Below are 11,716 nucleotides of genomic sequence, written 5' to 3'. Positions count from 1 at the left end.
AAAGATTTAATTTTGTTCATACGTTAATTTGAGTGTTTTTATTGTTATTTCTATTTTGAATTGCTTCTCTATTTCTATTTTCTTGATCATGTACTTTAATTATTGGAAAATTTTAGCATGTTTAGTAACTATAAAAGACTAGAATGTTTCGGATTAAATTAACATATAATTGTGTTATTTCCAACGATTAATCGTAGACAATATAATGTGATTTTCATATGCCTTCGACTATTACACTTTATTGATTTGTTTTTTCTCTTCTTTCTACTCTATGAGGAAATTTTGAGCACGGAGAATCATGACAACTAGTGATCCATCTGTATGTTTTGCACATTTCACCATTGATTCGTTGGGAAGATCCATCTGTATGTTTTGGAGAGTCGGTATGTATCCAATTTCAGATGGAATACTTTCCAATCCTTTCAAATTGTAGGAATCAGATCACTCGGGATTCGCTAATTACCGGGATCTCTTTATTAATTGGGTTCTGAGATGGCTAATCTCAGAAGTTACAAGCCAAGTACAAAGGTATTACAAGATTACAAGTAATCTAACTCACTGAGGTATCTAACTATTACAGATATCGAACCCTAATTCGAGCCCTAACTATTCCAAGATTTCAAACAATCTGGAATCCAAGTCCTTGTCCAATTAGTACCTGCACACTCAAGTAGATAGATCAGTGAACCAACACAAGATCCTTTCGGATCTAAGTAACAACAAGTAAATGCAACTAAGACAGAATAATAAGGATATGGCTCAGGTCACAACAGTCAATGACGGACCCAGGTGGGGTCGGGTGGGGCCCACCATCGGTCCGTGAGTGCCGCCGGGAAGCTCTGTAATTTGCCGGCGACCCATGGCAGCTCCGCCTCCCGACCCCTCGACAACTTCGTCTTCTTGGAAAATTAGAGAAAAATTGTGGGGAGAAGATAAAAAATACAGAGAAACCATTGTTATGGACTAGAAAATTTAAATGAAGAGGAAATTTAGTAATGGAGAAGAGAACTTCGTTGCTCTACTTTGAAAGAGAAGAAAACTGTAGTCTGTAGACTAGTTTTGGGAGAAGATCGAGGCGTCGTTTTAGTAAATATAGGGATATTTCTTTTATTGAAGATTTTTATTTTGATTCCTTCATTTTTAAGTAATATTTTTATGCAATAAACTTATTATTAATATATAGTGGTACTCCTATTTACTATGCGGCTGTTTATTTTGTGCAATTAATTAGTTTACTAGATCCTATAAATATGTTAAATATTAAAAAAATGTTTTTTTAGTTTTATTTTTAATTTTGTTGAAATTAACAATTAAATTTGTAATAACAAATACTAGGAATAATATTAAATGATACTCCTATACTAAAGAAATTAACAAAAGGGACTGCAAAAATGATAAAAATAACTATTTAAAAATTGTATATAAATTAAATAATACTCCCTCCGTCCCAGATAATTCGACCCATCATTCCATTTTGGGCCGTCCCACATAATTTGTCCCACTTTATTTTTACCATTTTTGGTAGTGGACCTCATATTCCACTAACTCATTCCTATCACATTTTATTATAAAACTAATACTTTAAAAGTAGGACCCCACATCCCACCAACTTTTTCAACTCACTTTCCATTAGATTTCTTAAAATCCGTGCCAAGTCAAAGTGTTCCGAATTATCTGGGACGAGGGAGTAATTATTTAAATATTATACTATCATATTAAATTTTTTGTCCGACCCCACGAGCTCTAGTTTCTGGATCCGTCATTGACAACAGTGACTACACTAGGCCAAGGACCTCCCTACACGCTTCTACCACAAGTCACACGATGAGAAACCTTTGAATGCTAGGTCAGGAAACCCTAGCCGCACCGAATGCCACCCAGACTATCAGAACACCTCACAGTCACCAGAAACTCACAAGATCCTCACAAGTTCTCAATTCTTGAACGCCAGACTTCACCAGATTCAAACCCTAAGTAAGAATCCTTCAAGTACTCTGTTGGAAACCGAGAAAGTCTCCAAACTCAAGATCTAAACCGATAGGACCCACTAAAACAAGGATCAATCGGTGTAACCCAAAGATCTGAGGAGTTCACCGGCGAAGTCGCCTGAAAACAAGAGAGAGAAAGAAGAGAGAAGGCAGAGAGAATACTGGAAAGAGAGAGAGAGGTGAGTGGTTGAATTAGGGTAAGTGAGAGGTCGGCCTCTCACTTAACAAACACAACACAGAATCAACGGCCACAAAGCAGGATCCGGGTGAGAGTCCCACGTGGCAAGCATCGGTGCAGCCTAGGTAAGTAATGGATCAAGCCGGGTTGGGCCACCATTACACAAACATTGGGCCATAGCATTTAATCAATTTGGGACAAGCCCAAAACTTAATTAAATACCCAAGGTCCAATTAAAGTAGACCACAAATATTCAACACAAATAATAAAGCTGAAGCTTCTCAAGGCATGGAAAAATGGAGTTCGCTTCTGTAGTCAAATGTTTCAAGCTATGACACCCAAACAACCCCAAGTATTTGAGACAAGGGAATTGATCTTCAAATATTTCCCACTTGGCTATTCCAAAGCATCCAAACCACAACTTCAAATTCTCAAGAAGGGGCAACAAACCTATCTTTTCCAACATCGGCTCCCATTCAAAGTGAAGTTCCATTTGAAGATTTAAACTCTTTAGGGTTTGGGGAAAGGTGAGCTTGTACAAAGAAGCATTCCCTCTAAAATCAAACCAGCACAATATATCGAGAGATTCTAATCTACACAGACGATCAATATTGCTCAGACTATAATAATCATCATAGCCCTTTCCCTTGCTACCTGAATATTGTATCTTCAATTTCCTAATATTGGGAATTCTCGAAACGATCTTTCCATCACACTTGAAATTACGTGCTCCCTCAAGTACCACTAGCTTCTCTATGACGACAATATCACTTGAAGGATCTGGCAGAAGAAATTTTCTCCCTGCCATCTCAATGTACCTTAGTTGAGGCATTTTCCATATATCACTAGGCATATTACATCTACGTGGACATGAAACTGTCGATCTCTGCAGATTCCAAAGGTGATTGAAAGAAGAAAAAACTGAAGACATGCTAACAATTTCAACACAGAGTGGTCTCAAGTTAACATACCGAGACACAAGAGAATTCACATAGTTTTTGTATGTGAATGTACGGAACTTGTATGAGCATATTGCCCAAAAGAATCCATAATACCGAACGGAAGGGTATTCAAGTGGTTGCATAATAGTTTGATGGAGGTGCCAATAGTTAACTTCTCGAGACACAAGATTATTCTTCGTATTTTTATCATCTTTATATGCATGTATTGTCCTCAACAATCCAAATTTCTGACACCGCGGAACTTTCCCATGCTACCAAATAATGGAACGAGCATCTGACATAGATAGCAACTCATCAAGGACTTTCTTCTTTGAAGTGTTCCTTGTTGGAAATAGTGTAGCCTTTACACGGGCAAACTCTTGCTATTACAAAAGAACCAAAAAGCTAGAAGGTAAATTAAACAAAGTTAATGTAATAAAAGGATCAAGAAGCAAACTATAGTCTTCTTCAAGTCGAGTCGAGGTAACTCTCTCCGCAAGACGAGATACGCCCCGGCTAGCGCTCACGGATTGGCGCAACGTCCCCAAAGATGAAACGACTTTCCTCCTACCGAGTTGAAGCACCTCAAACTCGTAGGCTCCGGCGAACTTGAATTGGAGGCGAGAACCGAGCAATGCAATGATCCTAAAATGCGAACTAGAATGCTTGAGCTTAGAGAGAAGAGAGAATGATTGTTGGTGTGTTCTCCTCTCCCAAACTCCACCTATTTATAGGATAGGGAGACCACCTCAAAGGTCTTGACATTAAGGCATACCATAAAGCATTTTGAGGTTACCAAAAGATGAAAGGCCAAAGGCCTAGCCTTTTCAAATTTCCCACATGTTTATAGGATAGGGGAGACCACCTCAAAGGTCTTGACATGAAGGCATACCATAAAGCATTTGGAGGTTACCAAAAGATGAAAGGCCAAAGGTCTAGCCTTTTCAAATTTCCCACATGTTCCATGTTTTCCTACAATCCTGCGTATAACAACGCGGCGTTGGCTATTTATGCCTCGGGGACTAGATTCTCCAATCACATGATAAAATCCTTCTTTCTTGCCCTCGTTCACTGATACATCTCTAAGCAAATCATGAAGTTTGACTTCATTTATGTTTCCGGTACTACCCAGCCGATCAACTGAAATGAGATTTCTATCAACTAAATCCTTTATGAACCTTTTCCCAATTGTTTCCAAAGTTTTTCTTCTACTGGTTTGAGAAATCCTTCAGAAATCCATAGTTTGATTACCGTAGAGACTTTAATTGCATCATCTTCCTCAAACATGCCCATGTATAAAAAAACAAGGCTTTAAGTAGACAGACAAATGATCGTAGCTCTTTTTCAACAATCTCAAGCAATGCTTATCATCATCCAAATTCACCACTGAAGTTAAGTTGTTTCTTATTGATTCCCAACACTCTTTTGTGTGTTCAATATTTTTCAAAATACCTCCCACTACAACAATTGATAAAGGAAGTCCTCTACAATTGTTTGTAATTTCCTTTCCAATTTTCTCCAATTCAAGAGGAAAAGGTTCCTCTCCAAACACAGTTTTGGAGAATAGGACCCAACTACTACTCTCATCAAGAAATTTCACTTGGTGACTATAATGATTATTCAATTGAGGACTCAACTGGGATAACCTAGTCGTCACCACTATCCGACTACAATTCCCATTGTTAGGAAAGAAATGTTGTATCTCATCCCAAGACTCGATGTTCCACACATCATCCATTACAATCAGAAACCTTCTACCGCACAAAAATTTGTATAGCTCTTCTCCTAATTTTTCGTCACTCTTTTCACCAAGTAATTTCTTGTTTACGTTAGTAGCTTGAGAAACAAGTTCACATAAAATCTCTCTTATGTTGAATTGTTCAGAAATAGTAGCCCAAGCACAAACATCAAAACGCTCTTTAATAACTTGTTTCGAATAAACAACTTTTGCAAGAGCAGTTTTACTTATTCCACCTATACCTGTAATGGGGATGACTTGGCGACCGGGTGCATCCGCCACGAGATTTTCCATGATCCCGTTCAAGACATCATCAGAGAACACCATCACGCCACTACTCTTCTTCCCGGTGGAAGAAGAAGAAGAGACGAATCTCCGCCCTTGATCACCGAGCACCATCGCCTTCTCAGTGTTGGCCTCCATCGCCACTCTCTTGATCCGATCCATTTCTTCAACCACATTTTGCACACCTTGATACAACTTCTCCGCTTCATCACCATCGCCATCACCGTGATTTGATGAGACATTTCCGGGATCCTTTGGACCTCGAAAGCAATGGAAGAAGCTTCCCGTTTTGGTTGCTTTGGATCTATCGAGTTGGATCTTGCGGACAATATGAGATTTGATAACATCTTCAGCCGCATAAGCTGCATCTGCGATACGCATCTCCAATGGATCTGCTTCGTCACTGTCAGAAACAGGGGACTTGTAAGCTTGCAGAAATTCCTGCAGAAAGTGAACATTTTGAGTGAGGGACTGAGTTTGGTGTTTGTTGAGAGAGATGGGAGGGAAAGGATGGTTTTCGATGTCATCAATGAGATGCATTAGAGAAACCAAGGCTGCATAGGCTGTCATTTCATTCCAACCTCCATTCCAACGATTAATCTTAGACAATATAATGTGATTTTCATATGCCTTCAACTATTACACTTTATTGATTTGTTCTTTTTCTTTTCTTTCTACTCTATGAGGAAAATTTGAGCATGGAGAATCATGGCAACTTGTGAAAGAGTACTATGTTTTTATTTTCCTAAAAAAATTATATTTGGGTACAAGTTGCTGAAACGACTCAATTTCTTTAAATTTGATGAGTAAAATTGTCATCCCACCTAATTACGGAATTTAGAGCATCTACCTACAACCATTAACACCAAAAAGAATAATTTTTAAAAATATTAGATCCACTTGTAGTTATATATATTTTCACTAATTAAGTTGTTTTTGGTGTAATGCTTATGTGGCCTTAAGTTATGCACTATTATAATTGGTTCAACATTAATTTCTTTTAAGCGATTCAATATTTATCGAGACAACTTTACAAATCAGACTAGATTAAGGGTAATAAATCGACCAATTTATTATTTTATTTTTAGTTATGTTTGGTGCTTTGAAAGTAATGATCTGAGAAAATATTAAATATTCAGTTTAAAGAGAGATGGGTCATAAATATTAATAAGTTGTTGGGCCTACTGTCCCATCATCGGCCTGTTTCCAAAAATATTTGGGCTTCAAGAGAAGCAATACAATTAAAAGATGAGTTTTACTACCAACGGGTCGTAGCGCAGTTGGCAGTACGGAGCTATGGTGACCTTAAGGTCACGGATTCAAATCCCACCACCCGCTGGGAGATTTTCAGCCTTAATCTGCAAACCCGGTCGAGCAGGATTAGTCGAATTCCGCCGAAGGTGGGTTCGGTACACCTGTGGTCAAACAAAAAAAAAAGAAAAAAAGATGAGCTTTACTTTTTCGCCTCAAATTGTAATATTTCATTAACTAAAAAAATCAGTCTTATTTTTTTTTATTTTAATCTGCCTATTAAAATTAGTTTATTTCTATTTATGTAAAATTTCTTAACATTATTTCTTTTCCTCTCTCTTCTCTCTGATATTTTACTCAATTTCTCTTTTCTTTTTTTTCTCTTATTTATCAATTGTGTATTAAAAATCCTGTCATCCAAAATTTAGATTATTTTTCAAAGAGAGAAAGGTATGCAATATCTCACTCTCAGTAGTATTATATCATGTGATAATTCCGTCTCTATTTATACAGACTGAAATAAGAAACCATTGTTTTCTCAATGCATGCATGAATCAAATAAACCGAAAACAAAAAAGATGCCGCAATAAAATTTAGTTCGTATTTCAATTTACAAATATCATGTTGATTTAAGTAAGATTACCAACTTAGTTTCCTATTACACACTTGTATTAACAATTATTTTTTTATCTCTAAATAAATTTTAAATCAAAATAAAAGAACTTTGAAAGAAAAATGAAAGGGTTTGTATTGAGATTGTTTTGAGTGAAATTCACGTCACAAATAGTATAATGAATATACCCTGCCTCCATACAAGTTTATGAGATTGATGTAAATGCATTGTAGATTATTTAAACATAAGGTAAACTATTACAACTGCAAATACAACACTTCATTGAAAATGTGAAGAAAAAGAAATCTCAAACCTAATACTAGAAATTAGATTGATGAACTTCGAAGTTGGGACCTGAGAAACTCTGCATTGATTGGTTCTTCTTGGGATGCCAAACTTTAATAAGAAAGGGAAGATTGTCTCCTTGTAAATCCATTTGCTCCTCTACAATCTCTTTTGCACATTCTACCATTGATACATTGGGAAGATTCATCTCTATGCATTGGAGAGTCGGTATGTATCCAATTTGAGATGGGATACTTTCCAATCCTTTCAAATTATTAAGTTCAAGCATCTCAAGGCATGGAAAGATGGAGTTCGCTTCTGCAGTCAAATGTTTCAAGCTACGACACCCGAACAACCCCAAGTATTTGAGGCAAGGGAATTGATCTTCAAATATTTCCCACTTGCATGTTCCAAAGCATCCAAACCACAACTTCAACTTCTCAAGAAGGAGCAACGAACCTATCTTTTCCAATATCGGTTCCCATTCAAAGTGAAGCTCCATTTGAAGATTCAATCTCTTTAGGGTTTGGGGAAAGGTGAGCTTATACAAAGAGGCATTCCCTCTAAAATCAAACCAACACAAGATATCGAGAGATTCTAATCTACACAGACGATCAATATTGCTCAGACGGTAATAATCATCATACCCCTTTCCCTTGCTGCCTGAATATTGTATCCTCAATTTCTTAATATTGGGAATTCTCTTAACAATCTCTCCTTCGCACTTGAAATTAAGTGCTCCCTCAAGTACCACTAGATTCTCCATGACGACAGTATCACTCGAAGGATCTGGCGGAAGAAATTTTCTCCCTGCCATCTCAATGTGCCTTAGTTGAGGCATTTTCCATATCTCACTAGGCACACTACATCTACGCGGACAAAAAACTATCAATCTCTGCAGATTCCAAAGGTGATTGAAAGAAGAAAAAACTGAAGACATGCTAGCAGCTTCAACATCGAGGTGTCTCAAGTTAACATACCGAGACATAAGAGAATTCACGTAGTTGTGGTATGTGAATGTACGGAACTTGTATGAGCGTATTGCCCAAAAGAATCCATGACACCGAAGGGAAGGGAATTCAAATGGTTGAATAATAGTTTGATGGAGGCACCAAATGTTAACATTCCGAGACACAAGATTAGTCACCTTACTTTTACCCTTTTTGTGTGCGTTTATTATCCTCAACAATCCAAATTTCTCACACCGTGGAACTTTTCCATGCTCCCATATAATGGAACGAGCGTCTGACACAAATAGCAACTCATCAAGGACTTTCTCCTTTGAAGTGTTTCTGCGTACAACAACACGACGTTGGCTATTTATGCCTCGGGGACTAGATTCTCCAATCACATGATAAAATCCTTCTTTCTTGCCCTCGTTCACTGATACGTCTCTCAGCAAATCATGAAGTTTGACTCGTTTTATGTTTCCGGTACTACCCAACTTATCAACTAAAATGAGATTTCTATCAACTAAATCCTTTATGAAACCTTTCCCAATTGTTTCCAAAGTTTTGCCTTCTATTGGATTAAGAAATCCTTCAGAAATCCATAGTTTGGTTAGTGTTGAGACTCTAATAGCATTATCTTCCTCAAACATGCCCATGTATAAAAAACAAGGCTTTAAATATACGGGCAAATGATTGTAGCTCTTTTTCAACAATCTCAAGCAATGCTTATTATCATCCAAATTTACCGCTGAAGTTAAGTTGTTTCTTATTGATTCCCAATATTCTTGTGTGCGTTCCACATTTTTCAAAATACCCCCCACTACAACAATTGATAAAGGAAGTCCTCTACAATTTCTTGTAATTTCCTTTCCAATTTTCTCCAATTCATGAGGAAAATGTTCCTCTCCAAACACAGTTTTGGAGAATAGGACCCAACTACTATCCTTGTCAAGAAATTTCACTTGGTGACTATAATGATTATTCAATTGAGCACTCAACTGTGATAGCCTAGTCGTCACCACTATCCGACTACAATTCCCATTGTTAGGAAAGAAATGTTGTATCTCATCCCAAGACTCGATATTCCACACATCATCCATTACAATCAGAAACCTTCTACCCGACAAAAATTTGTATAACTCTTCTCCTAATTTTTCTTCACTCTTTTCACCAAGTAAATTCTTGTTTATGTTAGTAGCTTGAGAAACAAGTTCACATAAAATCTCCTTTATGTTGAATTGTTCAGAAATAGTGGCCCAAGCACAAACATCAAAACGCTCTTTAATAACTTGTTTCGAATAAACAGCTTTTGCAAGAGCAGTTTTACCTATTCCACCCATACCAGTAATGGGGATGACTTGGCGACCGGGTGCATCTGCCACGAGCTTTTCCATGATCCCGTGCAAGACATCATCAGAGAACACCATCACGCCACTACTCTTCTTCCCGGTGGAAGAAGAAGAAGAAGAAGAAGAAGAAGAAACGAATCTCCGCCCTTGATCACCGAGCACCACCGCCTTCTCAAAGTTGGCCTCCATTGCCACTCTCTTGATCCGATCCATTTCTTCTATCACATTTTGCACACCTTGATACAACTTCTCCGCTTCATCATCATCACCATCACCATCACCGTGATTTGATGAGACATTTCCGGGATCCTTTGGACCTCGAAAGCAATTGAAGAAGCTTCCGGTTTTGGCTGATTTGGATGATCTATCGAGCTGGATCTTGCGGACAATGTGAGATTCGATAACATCTTCAGCCGCGTAAGCTGCATCTGCGATACGCATCTCCAATGGATCTGCTTCGTCGCTGTCGGAAACGGGGGACTTGTAAGCTTGCAGAAATTCCTGCAGAAAGTGAACATTTTGAGTGAGATACCGAGTTTGGTGTTTGTTGAGAGAGATGGGTGGGGAAGGATGGTTTTCGATGTCATCAATGAGATGCATTAGAGAAACCAAGGCTGCATAAGCTGCCATTATCTATGTAAAACAGAGTATTTTTATTATGAGAAGGATCTTTATTTAGCTTGTACTCAAACAATGTTCAAGAGCACATTTATATGAGTTTTGAAAGTGGTGATTTTTCGTGTCCCAACTCATACGTTTGTATTGATCTTGGAAATTTCCCAAAACAATGATTATGTTTTGTAAAAGCCAAATTTAACCAAATTTTGTGTTTTTTTCCTACAATAGAGCCGTTATGCCAGAACTCATGATTGTTGATTATTTCTCGTTAATTACGCGTTATAAGGATTTAATTAGTGCGTTTCAAATGAATTACTTCTAAATTTCTAATGTTTAGCCTCTAGTTAAGAGAAATTACGATTTGAGGTTTAATTTGCTAGCAAGCATTGATATTATTTTAACTTCATTTTAAGACACGGTTTCTAATTCAATAATTATTTATTTTTAGTAAAAAGTTTTAGTTTTGCTCTTGACTCCATTCCGTGAGAGGGCCAGAAATTAATTTGCTGTCATTTTGGATTTCTAATCTTTTAAAGGTGTGTGAAATGTAGAAAATCAGATTGGAAATGTGTAATTCAATACGAGAAAAAAAAAAAACATAGGATCCTTGTCCAGATTTTGGTGTCGGGTACTTTATTGAAGTGTTTTTATATTGTACTACATAATTTTTTGAATAGCGGTAAATCGTAGGAGTACATAAATTCTACATACAAATAATTGGATTTTATTAAGTATTTCACATTTAAAATTAATTCATAATTTTAATTACTTTTAAATAAATTCTATGTAAATAATTAGATTTTTTAAGTATTCCACATTTCAAATTGGTTTATAATTTTTAATTACATTTAAATCAATTAGTATAAATATATTTATCCTTTGAGAATGGATATGGTATACTCTAGGTAGTGATAAAATACAAATTCTAAATATTGCATAAACTTCAAATTATAATCTTAACCATTAGAAAATGTACAGATGACAAAATCACAGCAACAAAAACTGTCAACAGAGCATCAACCATTGACATTATGTTGACATTTTTTGTGCTAATATTTTATCGATTTGTTGACATTTTCTAATGATCTAGATTATAGTTTAGAGTTTATACAATATTTAGAATTTTCATTTGATCACATTCCTACTTCAATAATGGATATGCCCATAAATGTGTGATGATTTTTTTCCCATCACATACTCTTTCTCCTTTCTCTCTCCCCTCTATATGTCTTCCAAATAGCTAAACTCAAATTTGTAATTAATACTTAATAAATTTAATTCTACCCATTTAAATTGAATAGGAGTAAGTTTTAATTAAATTCAAAGATATACTCCAAGCAACCTTGCAAATAAATGAATAAAATAAAATCCTAAACCAAACAACCTTGCAATTAAATAAATAATTAAAACCCTAAATTAAACGTCACTGCATCACGATTCAATTTCCGATTCTCCATCTTCACCATTCTCTTCTTATTCTTCTTTGATGCATTTAATTTTTTATAACAACAAAACATAGG

General features: G+C 36.4%; 1 protein-coding gene and 1 pseudogene across 1 annotated transcript; both read right to left on the bottom strand.

Moving 5' to 3' along the window:
• Positions 1–264: 264 nt before the first annotated feature.
• Positions 265–5,700, bottom strand: LOC148927084 (putative late blight resistance protein homolog R1B-16; annotated as a pseudogene).
• A 1,572-nt stretch (positions 5,701–7,272) lies between these two features.
• On the bottom strand, positions 7,273–10,238 carry LOC148927083 (putative late blight resistance protein homolog R1A-3). The gene has a single exon (XM_089069934.1). It carries the CDS (start codon positions 10,206–10,208, stop codon positions 7,314–7,316), a length of 2,895 nt encoding a protein of 964 aa, XP_088926060.1. The 5' UTR covers positions 10,209–10,238; the 3' UTR covers positions 7,273–7,313.
• Between the last annotated feature and the right edge of the window lie 1,478 nt (positions 10,239–11,716).

The sequence above is a fragment of the Salvia hispanica genome, chromosome 4, assembly GCF_029641045.1.
Source record: "Salvia hispanica isolate PSC_SH4W2 chromosome 4, Shi_PSC_v1, whole genome shotgun sequence".
NCBI classification, from domain to species: domain Eukaryota; kingdom Viridiplantae; phylum Streptophyta; class Magnoliopsida; order Lamiales; family Lamiaceae; genus Salvia; species Salvia hispanica.
This window is presented reverse-complemented; position numbering and strand designations above follow the sequence as displayed.